The 18,336-nt window shown below is 47.9% G+C and overlaps 1 protein-coding gene across 2 annotated transcripts in view; it reads left to right on the top strand.

Annotated features, from left to right (window-relative positions):
• dkk3b (dickkopf WNT signaling pathway inhibitor 3b) overlaps positions 1-18,336 on the top strand; it is a 43,039-nt gene that overhangs the window by 7,451 nt on the left and 17,252 nt on the right. The window contains exons 2-4 of one of the 2 annotated variants that reach the window (XM_068046690.1): positions 7,505-7,627; positions 12,498-12,591; positions 16,086-16,165. In XM_068046690.1, coding sequence (XP_067902791.1) covers positions 7,505-7,627; positions 12,498-12,591; positions 16,086-16,165 — 297 coding nt within the window. The remainder of the gene's footprint in view (positions 1-7,504; positions 7,628-12,497; positions 12,592-16,085; positions 16,166-18,336) is intronic. The other variant, XM_068046691.1, reaches the window with a different exon arrangement.

Below are 18,336 nucleotides of genomic sequence, written 5' to 3' on the forward strand. Positions count from 1 at the left end.
TATGCTGGGGATGTTGGCCACCTCAAGGACTTCTGCGTTGGAGATACGGTCCTGCCACCTGATGCCAAGGAGGTAGCGAAGATGGCATGAATTGAGACGTCGCTCTTGGCTGACATATGTTGTCCAGGCCTCGCTGTCGTAGAGCAAGGTCCTGAGGAAACAGGCTTGATACACTCGGACTTTTGTGTTCTGTGTCAATGCGCCATTTTCCCACACACTCTTGGCCAGTCTGGACATAGCAGTGGAAGCCTTTCCCATGCTCTTGTTGATTTCTGCATCGGGGGACAGGTTACTGGTGATAGTTGAGCCTCGGTAGGCGAACTCTTGAACCACTTCCAGAGCGTGGTCGCTGATATTGATGGATGGAGCATTTCTGACATCCTGTCCCATGATGTTTGTTTTCTTGAGGCTGATGGTTAGGCCAAATTTGTTGCAGGCAGCCGCAATCCTGTCGATGAGTCTCTGCAGACACTCTTCAGTGTGAGATGTTAATGCAGCATTGTCAGCAAAGAGGAGTTCCCTGATGAGGACTTTCTGTACTTTGGTCTTTGCTCAAAGATGGGCAAGGTTGAACAACCTGCCACCTGATCTTGTGTGGAGGAAAATTCCTTCTTCTGAAGATGTGAACGCAGGGAGAAGAAGATCCCGAACAGTGTAGGTGTGAGAACACAGCCCTGTTTCACGCCACTCTGGATAGGAAACGTCTCTGATGAGGCACCACTATACTGAATTGTGCCTTTCATACTGTCATGGAATGAGGTGATACTTCATAGCTTTGGTGGACATCCGATCTTTTCTAGTATTCTGAAGAGACCACGTCTGCTGACGAGGTCAAAGGCTTTGGTGAGATCAATGAAAGCAACATAGAGGGGCATCTGTTGTTCGCGGCATTTCTCCTGTAGCTGGGGAAGGGAGAACAGCATGTCAATGGTGGATCTCTCTGCTTGAAAGCCACACTGTGCCTCAGGGTAGACACACTCAGCCAGCTTCAGGAGTCTGTTTAAAATGACTCGAGCGAAGACTTTCCCCACTATGCTGAGCAGGGAGATTCCACGGTATTTGTTGTGGTCACCCTGGTTCTTATATTGATGATATTGGCATCGTGCATGTCCTGTGGTACTGCTCCCTCATCCCAGCACAGGCAAAGCAGTTCATGGAGTGCAGAGAGTATAGCAGGCTTGGCACTTGATTATTTTAGGGGTAATGCCGTCCTTTCCAGGGGCTTTTCCGCTGGCTGGAGAATCAATGGCATCACTGAGTTCCGATTTTGTTGGCTGTTCATCCAGCTCATCCATGTTTGGCAGAGACTGGGCTGCATTGAGGGCGGTATCAGTGACAACATTTTCCCTGGAGTACAGTTCTAGGTAGTGCTCCACCCAGTGGTCCATTTGCTTGCGTTGGTCAGTAATTGTGTCCCCTGATTTAGACTTGAGGGGGGCGATCTTTTTGATAGTTGGCCCAAAAGCGCTCTCAATGCCATCATACATTCCTCTGATGTTTCCAGTGTCAGAGGCCAGCTGAATACGACTGCACAGGTGTTGCCAGTGGTCATTTGAACAGCGCCTGGCTGTTCTTTGTGCAGTGCTTCTGGCTACTTTAAGTGCTACGGATGTTAACTCGCTGGGGGCTTTCTTGTAGTTCAACAGTGCAATGCACTTAACGGCTATGACAGGTTCCAGCTCTTCAAAGTGAGATTGAAACCAGTCTGCATTCCGCTTCACATGTTTGCCAAAGGTGGTCATTGCTGAGTCATAGATGGCGTCTCTGATGTGGGCCCACTTGGTCTCTGCATCTCCTGTAGGAGTGTTTTGAAGGACTTTTTCAAGTGAATTTCGAAACTTATGTAACAGCTGTGGATGAGAAATTCTGTTCGTGTTGATGCACGGGTGGCCCTTCTGCTTGGAGTGATGCAGCTTCTTTGGTTTGAGTCTAACCTTGCTGCACACCAGGGAGTGGTCGGTGTCGCAGTCCGCACTGTGGAAGCTGCGTGTGATTTGGACACTGTTTATAGAGGCTCGCCTTGTGACGATTAGGTCCAGCTGGTGCCAATGACGTGATCTTGGGTGCCTCCAAGAAACCTGGTGACAAGGTTCAGTATGAAAGAATGAGTTGGTGATGCAGAGGTTGTGATAGGTACAAAACACAAGCAGTCTCTGTCCATTCTCATTCATCCTTCCAATGCCATAGTGATCTCAGGATTACTGCCAGTGCCACGTGCTAGTCAGAGTAGAAATAGCAGGGTATATCGGATGGATAAGTGGCTGACGAGATGTTGTGAGGGGGAGGGTTTTAGATTCCTGGGACATTGGGACCGGTTCTGGGGGAGGTGAGACCTGTACACACTGGACGGGTTACACCTGGGCAGGACCGGGACTGATGTCCGAGGGGGAGTATTTGCTAGAGTATTTGGGGAGGATTTAAACTAAAATGGCAGGGGGATGGGAACCTTTGCAAGGAGTCAGAGGAGGGGGAATCAAAGACAAGAACAAAAGACAGTAAGGGGAATAAGAAAAGTGATAGGCAGAGAAAGCAACGGCCAGAATCAAACAGGGCCACAGTGAAAAATAGTGGGAAGGGGACAAGTAATGTTAAAAAGACAAGCCTTAAGGTTTTGTGCCTTAACGCGCGGAGCATTCACAATAAAGTGGATGAATTAATCACGCAAATAGATGTAAATGGGTATGATATAGTCGGGATTACGGAGACATGGCTGCAAGGTGACCAGGGATGGGAAATGAACATCCAGGGATATTCAGTATTTAGGAAGGACAGACAAAAAGTAAAAGGCGGTGGAGTTGCATTGCTGGTTAAAGAGGAAATTAACGCAATAGTGAGGAAGGATATTATCTCTGACGATCTGGAATCTGTATTGGTAGAGCTGAGAAACACTAAGGGGCAAAAAACGTTAGTGGGGGTTGTATATAGACCCTAAAACTGTAGTGGTGATGTTAGGAATGGCATTAAACAGGAAATTAGAGATGCATGTGATAAAGTAACATCTGTAGTTATGGGTGCATTTAATCTGCATATAGATTGGGCAAATCAAATTAGTCACAATACCATAGAGGAGGAATTCTTGGAGTGCATATGGGATGGTTTTCTGGACCAATATGTTGAGGAACCAACTAGAGAACAGGCCATCCTAGACTGAGTATTGTGTAATGAGAGAGGAATAATTGACAATCTAGTGGTGCGAGGCCCCTTGGGGATGAGCGACCATAATATGATAGAATTCTTCATCAAGATGGCGAGTGACGTAGTTGATTCTGAGACAAGTGTCCTGAATCTTAGTAAAGGAAACTACGAAGATATGAGGCGCGAGTTGGCCATGACAGATTGGGAAACGTTACTTAAAGGGATGACGGTGGATTGGCAATAGCAAACATTTAAAGAGCACATGGATGAACTGCAACAACTGTTTATCCTTGTCTGGCGCAAAAGTAAAATGGGAAAGGCAGCGAAACCCTGGCTTACAAGGGAAATTAGAGATAGCATTAGATCCAAGGAAGAGGCATATACATTCGCCAGAAAAAACAACATACCTGAGGATTGGGACCAGTTTAGAATTCAGCAAAGGAGAACCAAGGGATTGATTAAGAAGGGGAAAATAGAGTATGAGAGCAAGCTTGTGAGGAACATAAAAACTGACTGTAAACGTTTCTATAGGTATGTGAAGAGAAAAAGACTGGGAAAGACAAATGTAGGTCCCTTACAGTCAGAAACAGGGGAATTTATGGGGAATAAAGAAATGGCTGACCAACTAAATGCATACTTTGGTTCTGTCTTCACAAAGGAGGACACAAATATCATACCAGAAATGTTGGGAAACACAGGGCTTAGTGAGAGAGAGGAACTGAAGGAAATCAGTATTAGTAGAGAAATGGTGTTGGGGAAATTGATGGGATTGAAGGCCGATAAATCCCCAGGGCCTGATAATCTACATCCCAGAGTACTTAAGGAAATGGCCCGAGAAATAGTGGATGCATTGGTGGTCATCTTCCAAGATTCTCATTAAAGCCTTGGTTCAAACATGGACAAAAGGGCTGAACTCAAGAGGTGAGGTGAGAGTGACTGCCCTTGACATCAAGGCAGCATTTGACCGAGTATGGCATCAAGGAGCCCTCGCAAAACTAAGGTCAATGGGAATCGGGGAAAACCCTCTGCTGGCTGGAGTCATACCTAGCGCAAAGGAAGATGGTTGTGGTTGTTGGAGGTCAATCATCTGAGTTCCAGGACATCACTGCAGGAGTTCCTCAGGGTAGTGTCCGAGGCCCAACCATCTTCAGCTGCTTCATCAGTGACCTTCCGTCAATCATAAGGTCAGAAGTGGGGATGTTCGCTGATTGTACAATGTTCAGCACCATTCGTCACTCCTCAGATACTGAAGCAGTCCGTGAAGAAATGCAGCAAGACTTGGACAATGTCCAGGCTTGGGCTGATAAGTGGCAAGTAACATTCGTGCCACACAAGTGCCAGGCAATGACCATCTCCAACAAGAGAGAATCTAACTATCTCCCCTTGACATTCAACAGCATTACCATCGCTGAATCCCCCACTATCAACACCTAAGGGTCACCATTGACCAGAAACTGAACTGGAGTAGCCATATAAATACCATGGCTACAAGAGCAGGTCAGAGGCTAGGAATCCTGAGGCGAGTAACTCACCTCCTAACTCCCCAAAGCCTGTCCACCATCTACAAGGCACAAGTCAGGAGTGTGATGGAATACTCTCCACTTGCCTGGATGGGTGCAGCTCCAACAACACTCAATAAGCTCAACACCATCCAGGACAAAGCAGCCCGCTTGATTGGCACCCCATCCACAAACATTCACTCCCTCCACCACCTACGCACAGTGGCAGCAGTGTGTACCATTCACAGGATGCACTGCAGCAATGCACCAAGGCTCCTTAGACAGCACTTTCCAAACCCGCGACCTCTACCAACTAGAAGGACAAGGGCAGCAAATACATGGGAACACCACCACCTGCAAGTTCCTCTCCAAGTCACACACCATCCTGACTTGGAACTATATCGCCGTTCCTTCACTGTCACTGGGTCAAAATCCTAGAACTCCCTTCCTAACGGCACTGTGGGTGTACCTACCCCACATGGACTGCAGCGGTTCAAGAAGGCAGCTCACCACCACCACCTCAAGGGCAATTAGAGATGGGCAATAAATGCTGGCCTGGCCAGCGATGCCCACATCCCATGAATGAAAAAAATAAATTCTATAGACTCTGGAACAGTTCCTACAGATTAGAGGGTAGCTAATGTAACCCCACTATTTAAAAAGGGAGGTAGAGAGAAAGCAGGGAATTATAGACCAGTCAGCCTGACATTGGTAGTGGGGAAAATTCTCGAGTCCATTATCAATGATTTTATAGCAGAGCACTTAGAGAACAGTGGTAGAATCGGGCAGAGTCAGCATAGATTTACGAAAGGGAAATCATGCTCGACAAATCTTCTAGAATTCTTCGAGGATGTAACTTGTAGAGTTGATGAGGGGGAGCCAGTGGATGTGGTTTATTTGGACTTTCAGAAGGCTTTCGGCAAAGTCCCACATAAGAGATTAGCGTGTAAAATTAAAGTGCATGGGATTGAGGGTAGTGTATTGCGATGGATAGAAAATTGGTTGGCGGACTGGAAACCAAGAGTAAGGATAAATGGGTCTTTTTCCAAATGGCAGGCAGTGACTAGTGAGGTACCGCAGGGATTGGTGCTAGGACCCCAGCTATTCACAATATATATTAATGATTTAGATGAGGGAACTAAATGTAATATCTCCAAATTTGCAGATGACACAAACTGGGTGGGAGGGTGAGTTGTGAGGAAGATGCAGAGAGGTTTCAGGGTGATTTGGACAAGTTGAGTGAGTGGGCAAATACATGGCAGATGCAGTATAATGTGGATAAATGTAAGGTTATCCACTTTGGTGGCAAAAACAGGAAGGCAGATTATTATCTGAACGGCTATAAACTGAGAGAGGGGAATATGCAGTGAGACCTGGGTGTTCTCGTACACCAGTCGCTGAAGGTAAGAATGCAGGTGCAACAGGCGGTAAAAAAGGCAAATGGTATGTTGGCCTTCATAGCGAGAGGATTCGAGTACAGGAGCAGGGAGGTCTTGCTGCAATTATACAGGGCCTTGGTGAGGCCACACCTGGAATATTATGTGCAGTTTTGGTCTCCTTATATGAGGAAGGATGTTCTTGCTATAGAGGGAGTGCAGCGAAGGTTTACCAGACTGATTCCTGGGATGGTGGGACTGACGTATGAGGAGAGATTGAGTCGGTTAGGATTATATTCGCTGGAGTTCAGAAGAGTGAGGGGGGATCTCACAGAAACCTATAAAATTCTAACAGGACTTGACAGGGTAGATGCAGGAAGGATGTTCCTGATGGTGGGGGAGTCCAGAACCAGGGGTCATAGTCTAAGGATACGGGGTAAACCTTTCAGGACTGAGATGAGGAGAAATTTCTTCACCCAGAGAGTGGTGAGCCTGTGGAATTCGCTACCACAGAAAGCAGTTGAGGCCAAAACACTGAATGTTTTCAAGAAGGAGTTAGATATAGCTCTTGGGTCTAAAGGGATCAAAGAGTATGGGGCGAAAGCGGGAACAGGTTACTGAGTTGGATGATCAGCCATGATCATAATGAATGGCGGAGCAGGCTCGAAAGGCCGAATGGCCTACTCCTGCTCCAATTGTTCCCCAGCATCCATAGCTTTTTGAGGGAGTCTCTGCTTTCCATTGCCCTTCTGTGTGGAAAACATCTTTTCTAATTTCACTCCTGAACAGCTGAGCTTTAATTGTAAGGATTCCGCTTCGCCTCCGCCCATCCCCAGCTTGTTCTGGACTCTCCACCAATGGAAATAGAGAGAAAAACGTATCAATTCCATTATCATTTTCAAAACCTTGATTAGTTTACCCTCCATCTTCTGAACTCAAGGGAATCTAAGGTCTAACTGAACTGTCTAGATTATTAAGGAGTCATTCTTTCCATTCTCAAACCGGTTATGTCCAACAGTTCTCTAAGATCTCTGCTCCTCGAATTCTGGCCTCTTGCACATCCCTGATTTTAATCGCTCCACCATTAGCAGCCGTGCTTTCAGCTTCCTGGGCCCCAAGCTTGGGAATTTCTTCCCTAAACCCCTCTCTCCTCCTTTTAAGATGCTCTTTAAAACCTACCTGTTTGACCAAATATTTGTCCAACTCTAATCTGCGAATGTGACTGGTGTCAAATTGTATTTGGTGACACTCGTGTGAAGTGCCTTGGGATGTTTTGTTGTGCTAAAGGTGCAATGTAAAATGCAGGTTGTTGTTAAACACAACTTGTATTAGACCAGCACCTTTCAGTGTGGGAAGTTGGTCTTGATGGGTGAAGCAGCATCATCCCTCAGCCTTTCAAACTCGAGAGAATAGAAGCCAGGTGTGTGTAACCTTTCCTCATCACTAACTTTGATCGACTGAAAAGAATAATTTGTTTTCTAAATGTAACCACAGATGGAGTCGAAGCAAGGGAGGCAATCGCGTGATCTGGAGAGATTGTCCGACAATGACAAGAAATTCAACGCACAATCCATGGAAAGAATCTTGACCATCCATTCTTGGCAGGAAATGGAGAAGGTAAGCTAACCATTACATTTTTACCTCGCTGGGACAGAGCTCCAGGGACAGTCATAGTTTTAAATTGCTAGATTTGGTCGTAAGGCTCTTTTGTTGAGGTCTGATTTCCCTTCTACATAAGGATCTCCTTTTGCATGAGCTTTGGCGATTTGAGGCAGAGCTGTGAACTGGAGGCCATTTGGCCCATCATTTGTGCCATCTCTTTGAAAGAGATATCCAATCAGTCCCACTCCTCTGCTCTTTCCCCATAACCCTGCAGACTTCTCCCCTTCCAATATTTATCCAATTTCCTTTTGAAAGTTACTATTGAATCTGCTTCCACCGCCCTTTCAGGCAGCGCGTTCCAGATCACAACAACTCGCTGTTTTTAAAAAATGTTTCTTCATCTCCCCTCTGGCTCTTTTGCCAGTTATCTAAAATCTGTGTCCCCTGGTTACCGAACCTCCTGCCACTGGAAACAGTTTTTCCTTATTTACGCTATCAAAATCCTTCATGATTTTGAACACCTCGATTAAATCTCCCTGAATCTCATCTGATTTAAGGAGAACAACCCCAGCTTCTGCAGTCTCTCCTTAGCAATGAAACGAATCAGCAGTTACTCACTGTTTTGAAAGTGTTTAAGTGAGGGATGTTGATCAGGACATTGAACTCCTTACCTGTCTTCCTGTAGCATCATGGGAACATCGATCTTGCCCTGAACCGACAGGTCTGGCCTTGATTTAATCTTTTATTCCAAAGGTATAGCACCTCTGACAGCACGGTGCTCCCTCGGCACTGCCCCCCCCCCCCCCCCCCCCCCGCTTGACGGAACAGCCCTGTCCCTCCTCAGCAGCACAGGGACATTGGCCGAGATTGTGCTCAAGTCTGTGCAGTGAAGCTTGAACCCACTGCTTCCAGAATCAGGCCAGAGCCTCACGCTTCCCTCACGCTTCAATCTTGATGTATCCAATAATTAAAGGCCTTTCAAGATGTAGAAAGAACTTATATTTCTATAGCAACTTTCGCATCTTCAGGATGTCCCAGATGGCTTTATTGACGTAATTTTGAAGTGTAGTCACTGACATTAGCAGTGTCGGTCTAGATATTGTGGCCAAGTGCCTGAAGTTGGACTTGAACCCACAACCTTCTGACTCAGTGACCTGACAGTCTACCTTGGCTCTTGTTTATACTGTTATTTAGTAAATCGGACTCTGGCCAATTGACAGCTCGTCATGGATCTTTCGGAGCAGTGTCACAGTTCATCTGTACAATTGGCTTCAGGTTCATCCAGGACAAAACCAAAATTGTTGGCGTTAGTCTTGCTTTTGTCCTTTCTCTGCATCTGTTAATAAAGCCCAGGATCCCGCCAGCCTGTTTACCACCCTTCTGAACTTGCCCTTCCACCTTCAATGATTTGTGTGCTGACACCCTCAGGTCTCTCTGTTCCTGCATCCCCTTTAAAATTGTACCATTTAGTTTATATTGTCTCGCCTCAGTCTTCCCGCCAGAATGTATCACTTCACACTTCTCTGTGTTAAACTGCATCTGCCGTGTGTTTGCCCATTTCACCAGCCTGTCTGTGTCCTTCTCAACTCTGTTATTATCCTCCTCACTGTTTCCGACATTTGCAAGTATTATGCCATCGACAGACATAAGCAAGTCCAGCTCATTAATATATAACAAAAAGAGCAGTGGTCCCAGCACTGAGCCCTGTATTGGTGAGGTTTTCGATAAATTCTACGGCTGGTTGCAAAATATCCAAAATGTTTCTCTCCCCTTCAACCCTAAATGACTCCGTTTATTTTTCCATCCCTGTAACATGCGGTAACTGCACAAACTAACCCAGGATGTATCTTGTTGGCCCGAGCTGAAGTGCCGATATAGTTTATCATCCTTTTTCCCTGTTTGTCATCACCAGTACAGACTTCTGATGTGCGTAACGCTTTGTTTATATTCAGTGTGTTTCTCATTGTTAGCACACTGAGTCAGGAGGTCGTGGCTTCAAGGCCCTTTCAGACGCCTGAACGCATAATCCAAGCTGACACTCGCAGTGCAGTTACCGGGAGAGTGTCGTGCTGAAGGAGGGGCAGTTACTGGGAGAGTGTCGTTTTGAAGGAGGGGCAGTTACTGGGAGAGTGTCGTTTTGAAGGAGGGGCAGTTACTGGGAGAGTGTCGTGCTGAAGGAGGGGCAGTTACTGGGAGAGTGTCGTGCTGAAGGAGGGGCAGTTACCGGGAGAGTGTCGTTTTGAAGGAGGGGCAGTTACTGGGAGAGTGTCGTGCTGAAGGAGGGGCAGTTACCGGGAGAGTGTCGTGCTGAAGGAGGGGCAGTTACTGGGAGAGTGTCGTGCTGAAGGAGGGGCAGTTACTGGGAGAGTGTCGTGCTGAAGGAGGGGCAGTTACTGGGAGAGTGTCGTGCTGAAGGAGGGGCAGTTACCGGGAGAGTGTCGTGCTGAAGGAGGGGCAGTTACCGGGAGAGTGTCGTTTTGAAGGAGGGGCAGTTACTGGGAGAGTGTCGTTTTGAAGGAGGGGCAGTTACTGGGAGAGTGTCGTTTTGAAGGAGGGGCAGTTACTGGGAGAGTGTCGTGCTGAAGGAGGGGCAGTTACTGGGAGAGTGTCGTGCTGAAGGAGGGGCAGTTACCGGGAGAGTGTCGTGCTGTCTTTCAAATGAGACCTTCAAAGATCCCACAGCCATTATTTTGAAGAAGAGCAGGGGAGTTCTCCCATGTTGTGGGGCCAATATTTATCCCTGAACCAAGCAATTGCTAAAAACAGATTATCTGGTCATTTTCATGTTACTTGTGGGATCTTGCTGTGTGCAGATTGGCTCCTGCGTTTCCTCCATTGTGACTTTAAAATTATATCATTGGTTGTAAACGACTTCACGATGGTCTGAGGCTATAAACAGAACTATAGAAATGTACGTTTTTGTGAGAAAAAAAGCACAAAGTCAAAACACTTTGGGATTCATGATGCTGACAGTTCCACTCAGACAGTGTGTTCTCAGACGAGAGCAAGATTGCAGGAGAGGATTGATGGCTTCTGTGGTCACTGACCTGCTTTCTGTAGTTGGCCTGAGGCTAGGTTTTACTTTATTATTGGAACTAAACCATGGTGAGCTGAATCAGGTTTTTGCAGACGTGAGCAGTACATAGTTGAGGTTGGAAAACATGTTGCACAGTCTGGCAGAGAAATAAAACTTTGGAAGCTCCTCCTACTCCTGAGTGTTTCCACTGTCAGATGATGGATCACCTGCCGTGTGAAAGCAAGAACCAAAGTTACTCTGGGGAGCAAGGAGTTTGAAGAATGTTTTGGAAATTGTTAAAATTCACTCATAAATGAGAAGAAGCAAGGAACTTGCATTTCTGTAGCGCCTGTCACAACCTCAGGATGTCTCTCAACACTTCACAGCCAATGAAGCAATTTTTGAAGCGTAATCACTGCTCTAATGTGGGAAAGTGGCAGCCAATCCGTGCACAGCAAGATCCCACAAACAGCAATGAGGTGATGAGCAGATAATCTGGTTTAATGGTGTTGGTTGAGGGATAAATATTGGGAGAACTCCGTTTTTCAAAATAGTGCCCATGGGATCGTTACATCCACCTGAGGGCAGATGGGGTTTTGGTTTAACGTATCATTCGAACAATGGCACCTCTGATAGTGCAGCACTCCCCCAGCGTGGCGTTTCCCCAGTGCTGCCCCCTCTGACGGTGCGGCGCTCCCCCGGTGCTGCCCCCTCTGACGGTGCGGCGCTCCCCCGGTGCTGCCCCCTCTGACGGTGCGGCGCTCCCCCGGTGCTGCCCCCTCTGACGGTGCGGCGCTCCCCCGGTGCTGCCCCCTCTGACGGTGCGGCGCTCCCCCGGTGCTGCCCCCTCTGACGGTGCGGCGCTCCCCCGGTGCTGCCCCCTCTGACGGTGCGGCGCTCCCCCGGTGCTGCCCCCTCTGACGGTGCGGCGCTCCCCCGGTGCTGCCCCCTCTGACGGTGCGGCGCTCCCCCGGTGCTGCCCCCTCTGACGGTGCGGCGCTCCCCCGGTGCTGCCCCCTCTGACGGTGCGGCGCTCCCCCGGTGCTGCCCCCTCTGACGGTGCGGCGCTCCCCCGGTGCTGCCCCCTCTGACGGTGCGGCGCTCCCCCGGTGCTGCCCCCTCTGACGGTGCGGCGCTCCCCCGGTGCTGCCCCCTCTGACGGTGCGGCGCTCCCCCGGTGCTGCCCCCTCTGACGGTGCGGCGCTCCCCCGGTGCTGCCCCCTCTGACGGTGCGGCGCTCCCCCGGTGCTGCCCCCTCTGACGGTGCGGCGCTCCCCCGGTGCTGCCCCCTCTGACGGTGCGGCGCTCCCCCGGTGCTGCCCCCTCTGACGGTGCGGCGCTCCCCCGGTGCTGCCCCCTCTGACGGTGCGGCGCTCCCCCGGTGCTGCCCCCTCTGACGGTGCGGCGCTCCCCCGGTGCTGCCCCCTCTGACGGTGCGGCGCTCCCCCGGTGCTGCCCCCTCTGACGGTGCGGCGCTCCCCCGGTGCTGCCCCCTCTGACGGTGCGGCGCTCCCCCGGTGCTGCCCCCTCTGACGGTGCGGCGCTCCCCCGGTGCTGCCCCCTCTGACGGTGCGGCGCTCCCCCGGTGCTGCCCCCTCTGACGGTGCGGCGCTCCCCCGGTGCTGCCCCCTCTGACGGTGCGGCGCTCCCCCGGTGCTGCCCCCTCTGACGGTGCGGCGCTCCCCCGGTGCTGCCCCCTCTGACGGTGCGATACTAGGAGTGTCAGCCTGAATCCTGTGCACAAGGCTCGAGTGGAATTTCAGCCTAGAGCCTTGGTACTTCAACCCACAATGTCCTGGAACTTAGTCTCATTTCAATTTCTTCGTCAGTGGTTTGTTCTTTTTGTATTTGAATCTTATGTTCCCACAGGTTTGGAAAGGGCTGTTCCTCATGCTGTCACCTGACCAGTGGACACTTCCCAAATCACAACACTGGAGCCTGTTCATCTCAGCAACTTTGGATGGTAATTAACAGGAACATCCATTCAGCCCCTCGAGCCTATCCCACCATTAGATCCTGGCTGATCTATAACTCAACTACACTAATACAAAAGCAAAATACTGTGGATGCTGGAAATATTTGCACCTGCGCACAAGCTTTGTGATGGTTGTACGAAGACACCCAAATCCCATTGCTCTTCCACAGCTCCGAGTCTCTCCCTAATAAAAACACAATCAAACCAAACCTATCGCTCAGTTCAAAGTGATGGCCTTGAGCCTCTTCATATTACACTCCATCTGCCCTAGTTTTGCCCTCTCAGTTCGACTTCCTGTGTCTCTTCGTAATCTCGTGCTCTGATGCAATGTTTGGCGAAGCTACATTTAAGTTGTTCCCTCAGAAAGAGCAGTCTTCAACATAGTTACAGAGACATTATAGCTCAGAAGGAGGCCATTTGACCCATCAAGTCCATGCTGGCTCTCTGAAGAGCAATCCAGTCAGTCCCATTCCTCTGCTCTATTCCCGTAGCCCTGTAAGTTTATTTCTCTCAACTGCCCATCCAATTTCTTTTTGAAATCATTGATTGTCTCCGCTTCCACCACCCTCGTGGGCAGCGAGTTCCAGGTCTTTACCACCCGCCACGTAAAAAAGTTGTTCTTCCCTTCCCCCCTGCATCTCTTGCCCAAATCCTTAAATGTGTGTCCCCTAATCCTTGTACAATCAGCTCATGGGAACAGCTTTTCTTTGTCTACCCTATCTAAACCTATCAGAATCTTGTACACGTCTGTCAAAACTCCCAGCAATCAATTTCCTTTGCTCCAAGGGAGAACAACCGCAGCTTCTCCAACCTAACCTTGTAACTAAAATCCCCCATCCCATGTTGCAGACTCTCTGACCAAACTTCAACCCTTCGATTAGCATTGATTTAACTGAGAAGGAGAAGGCCATGGAAGTTTGTCTCCTTGATTTGCTAACGTGCAAAAAAGAGTGAATGTTCAAAGTGAACTAGTCACAACAGCAGTAAACTGCAATTGAAAAAAAAACACCCGAAGCACCCACTGGCAGAAATCTGAAATGAAACAACACAGATTAACCTTTTTGAATAGTTGAATGGCTTTTGGAAGTTGCATGTTTGTAAACTGTCAAAAATGATTTGTCTGCACAAACTCACTGTGCCTGCTAACTTAGTGTCATCTGCAAAATTGGATATCAAACTCTATTTAAACTTTATGGTTGGCTCCATGGGGTCACTGTCCAATCACCAATAACAAATAACCTGGAACACTCACCCAATAATATGTTTGAACAACAGAGTAAATTTTCAGGACTATTTTGTGGTGAACACAGTACTTTCACATTCCAATTTGTTTTCCCTTCTTTCGTTCTGGGAACAATAATCTGTGGCTTGTCACGGTACATGTCTTGTGTCAGCACCTTGTTCCAATGTGTAGTTTTATGATTTATAGCCTGGGGGCTGAGGGTCCCTGTTTGATATGGGCCCCACACAGTAGTAACCAGAGGATTGGGACATTCATCCCATCCGTCTAGACTGGATTGGAAGTCATGTCCTAGGGAATTCTGCACAAACACTCCTCAGCAAACATTTCCCAGTGCCTCACATTTGAGCTAACTCATTGTTTAATGCTGTTAGAATAACAGAAAATGCTGGTTATACATTTCCAGTAGGTAAATCACGATCTATTTGCTGTCTGTTAAGTCGGCCATTTAGCCCTACCAGCCCACTCCACTATTCAACAAGATCATGGCCGATCTTCTACCTCAACTCCACCTTCCCACACTATCCCCATATCCCTTAATTCCTTTTGTAAGAAGATAACGTAAAGGGAAATATCCCCTGATGGGCCAGATGTGACCAGTAATTCTCTCCAGGGTTCTGTACAGGAGCCTCAGCTTTTCACTGTGTTTATTAACTTGGATGAAGGAATAGAGAGTTGTATGTCCAGGTTTGCAGGTAACACGAAGTTAGGAGAGACCGCAGTGGAGATGGGAGCAGGAAGGTACTTTGACAGATGAAGTGAGTGGGCAAAACTATGGCAGATGACATTCAATGTGAGAACATCCACTTTTAACCTAAAATATAAACTGGAGTATTTTCCAAATGGTGAGAAACTAGGGACTGCAGAGAAGCAGAAAGATTGGGGAACCCAGTTTGTGTCTGACTGTCTGTCTGTCCCTCTCACTCTCTAGCACTCTCTGTCTGTCTCTCACGCAGTGATTTCAGTTCTTGTGCGCAGCCTTGGAGAGAATAGGTTCCACTGTAATTATATGAAGCATGGCTTCCTTTTGAATATGTGAACAGTTTTCTCATCATTGTCCTATTGAACTATTTAACAGCAAGAGAATTTTGTTCTTCTAACAACATGTTTGACAGGATTTTTGTGCACTTGGCAAAGATGGCTGCTTTCAAATTTTTTTTAAATGTGGGATTAAACTTTCATGCAAGGCTGCCAGTTATTTGCTGTTTTACTTTACCACAAGAATTTATCCACAGTCTCTCAGTCTGAGGCTGTTGCCATGGAGCTGGCTGCTGATCTGCTTGGATCCCTCCATTTAAATCCTGCCTTCAGTCTGGCCACTGAGTTGTAAAGGAAACATCCAGATACCGGAGACGGTGCAGAGAAAGGCTATGACATTGAAGCCTGGTGTAGGGTTCCCATCTCGGCACATATTCCTGGAGGTTTCATAACCTGACCTCCTCCCTTCAACTGCCTCTCACCCCCCACCCACACTCCCAGCAGTTCAGAGAAGGTTCACTCAATATTCTGGGGATAAAGGACTTATGAAGAAAGGTTAACAGGTTGGGCCTATATCTGTTGGAGTTTAGAAGAATGAGAGGTGATCTTATTGAAACATATAGGACTTGGTGAAGTGCAGCTCACCACCACCTTCTTGAGCAATTAGGGATGGGAAATAAATGCTGGCCTAGCCAGCGACGCCCACATCCCATGAAAGAATAAGAAAAGATACTGGGATGATGTTTCCTCTTGGGGAGACTAGAACTAGGGGGCACAGTTTAAGAGTAAGACGGAGATGAGGAGACATTTTTTTTCTCAAAGGGTCGTTAGTCTGTGGAATTCTGTTCCCCAGAAAGCAGTGGGGAGTGGGTTATTGAATTTATTCAAGGCTGAGTTAGATAGATTTTTGATAGACATGGGAGTCGAAGGATATGAGGGGCAGGCAGGAAAGTGGAGTTAAGACCACAACCAGATCAGCCATGATCTTGTCAACTAGTGGAGTGGGCTCGAGGGGCCGAATGGCCTACTGATGCTCCTGTGTTCCCGCAATTGGTTTCCCGATACGTCCATCCTCACAGCACCCCACCTTCCTGAAGCCAATCAGAAAGCGCACAGCCTCTTCATTTACCTTATTGGTTGATTCTTGACGCTTGAGTCACACAGATCTTTCCCCATCTCCAATACTTTTATAACGAACAGAGGGTTCAATGAAAATAAAAATATCCATTTGTTTTAATTTCACCCTCTGGTGTTCTGCTTGCAGCGGAGTCGCGGAGATTAATCTACAATTCCTGCAGCATTGGCAAAGGGACTGAGTTACGAGAAAATGTCGGGGGAAAAAAGGTTAATAAGTAGTAGAAAATGATCATTATTTGTGTTACGACCGAGGCGGGAGGAGTGCACAGTCTTTCTCTAGTTCCACTTCTCCGCAGTCACAACGTATATTTAAATGTTTACCCAGTTACCGATATGGCCAATCATGTACTCTATTTTTATTCCAGAATAATATACATTAACCAGGTTTCTTTAACTGATTTTGTTAATTATAAACATGTATGTAAAACAAGACTTATCTAGTAAAGATGTAAAGCATTAACACACAGTTTGAAATATGAATGACTTTTGATGGAAGAAATCCTACAGTAACTTCTAAAAAACCAGCAGCCAAGATGACCGCAATTTGGTGCATTGCTGCAGTGCATCTTGTAGATGGTACACGCTGCTGCCACTGTACGTCGGTGGTGGAGAGAGTGAATGTTTGTGGATGGGGCGCCAATCAAGCAGGCTGCTTTGTCCTGGACGGTGTCGAGCTTCTTGAGTAGTGTTGGAGCTGCACCCATCCAGGCAAGTGAAAAGTATTCCATCACATTCTTGACTTGCTCCTTGCAGATGGTGGACAAGCTTTGGGGAGTCAGGAGGTGAGTTACTCGCCGCAGGATTCTTAGCCTCTGACCTGCTCTTGTAGCCATGGTATTTATATGGCTACTCCAGTTCAGTTTCTGGTCAATGGTAACCCCTAGGATGTTGATAGGGGATTTAGCGATGGTAATGCTATTTGAGATGGCCATTGCCTGGCACTTGTGTGGGTGAATGTTACTTGCCACTTAGCAGACCAAGCCTGGATGTTGTCCAGGTCTTGCTGCATTTCTACACAGACTGCTTCAGTATCTGAGGAGTCGCGAATGATGCTGAACATTGTGCAATCAGCAAGTGCCGCTTGATAGCACTGTCAATGACACCTTCCATCACTTTACTGATGATTGAGGGTAGAGTGACAGGGCTGTAATTGGCCGGATTGGATTTGTCCTGCTTTTTGTGTACATGACATACCTGGGTAATTTTCCACATTGCAGGGTAGATGCCAGTGTTGTAGCTGTACTGGAACAGCTTGGCTAGAGGCGTGGCAAGTTCTGGAGCACAGGTCTTCAGTACTATTGTCGGAATATTGTCAGGGCCCATAGCCTTTGCAGTATCCAGTGCCTTCAGTCGTTTCTTGATATCACGCGGAGTGAATTGAATTGGCTGAAGTCTGGCATCTGTGATGCTGGGGACTTCAGGAGGAGGCCGAGACGGATCATCAATTCGGCACTTCTAGCTGAAGATTGTTGCAAATGCTTCAGCCTTATCTTTCGCACTGATGTGCTGGGCTCCCCCATCATTGAGGATGGGGATATTTGTGGAGCCACCTCCTCCTGTCAGTTGTTTAATTGTTTACCACCATTCACGACTGGATGTGGCAGGACTGCAGAGCTTAGATCTGATCTGCTGGTTATGGGCTCACTTAGCTCTGTCTATTGCATGCTGCTTACGTAGTTTGGCATGCAGATAGTCCTGTGTTGTAGCTTCACCAGGTTGACACCTCATTTTGAGGTATGCCTGGTGCTGCTGCTGACATGGCCTCCTGCATTCATCATTGAGACACACTTGGTCCCCCGGCTTAATGGCAATGGTAGAGTGGGGGATATGCCGGGCAATGAGGTTACAGATTGTGGTTGAGTACAATTCTGCTGCTGCTGATGGCCCACAGCACCTCATGGATGCCCAGTTTTGTATTGCTAGATCTGTTTGAAATCTATCCCATTTAGCATGGTGGTAGCCCTCAAGCTGCCAGAAGCGCGGCTACTGGCAACACCGATGCAGTCATATTCAGCTGGCCTCTTACACAGGAAATATCAGAGGAATGTATGATGGCATTGAGAGCTTTTGGACCAACCATCAAGAAGATTGCCCCCCTCAAATCTAAGTCAGGGGACATAATCACTGACCAATGCAAGCAAATCGACCACTGGGTGGAGCACTACCTAGAACTGTACTCCAGGGAGAATGCTGTCACTGAGACTGCCCTCAATGCAGCCCAGCCTCTACCAGTCATGGATGAGCTGGACATACAGCATCGGAACTCAGTGATGCCATTGATTCTCTAGCCAGCAGAAAAGCCCCTGGGAAGGACAGCATTACCCCTGAAATCAAGAGTGCCAAGCCTGCTATGCCTGTGCTGGGACGAGGGAGCAGTA

The sequence above is a fragment of the Heterodontus francisci genome, chromosome 14 (genome assembly GCF_036365525.1).
Source record: "Heterodontus francisci isolate sHetFra1 chromosome 14, sHetFra1.hap1, whole genome shotgun sequence".
Taxonomy (NCBI): Eukaryota; Metazoa; Chordata; class Chondrichthyes; order Heterodontiformes; family Heterodontidae; genus Heterodontus; species Heterodontus francisci.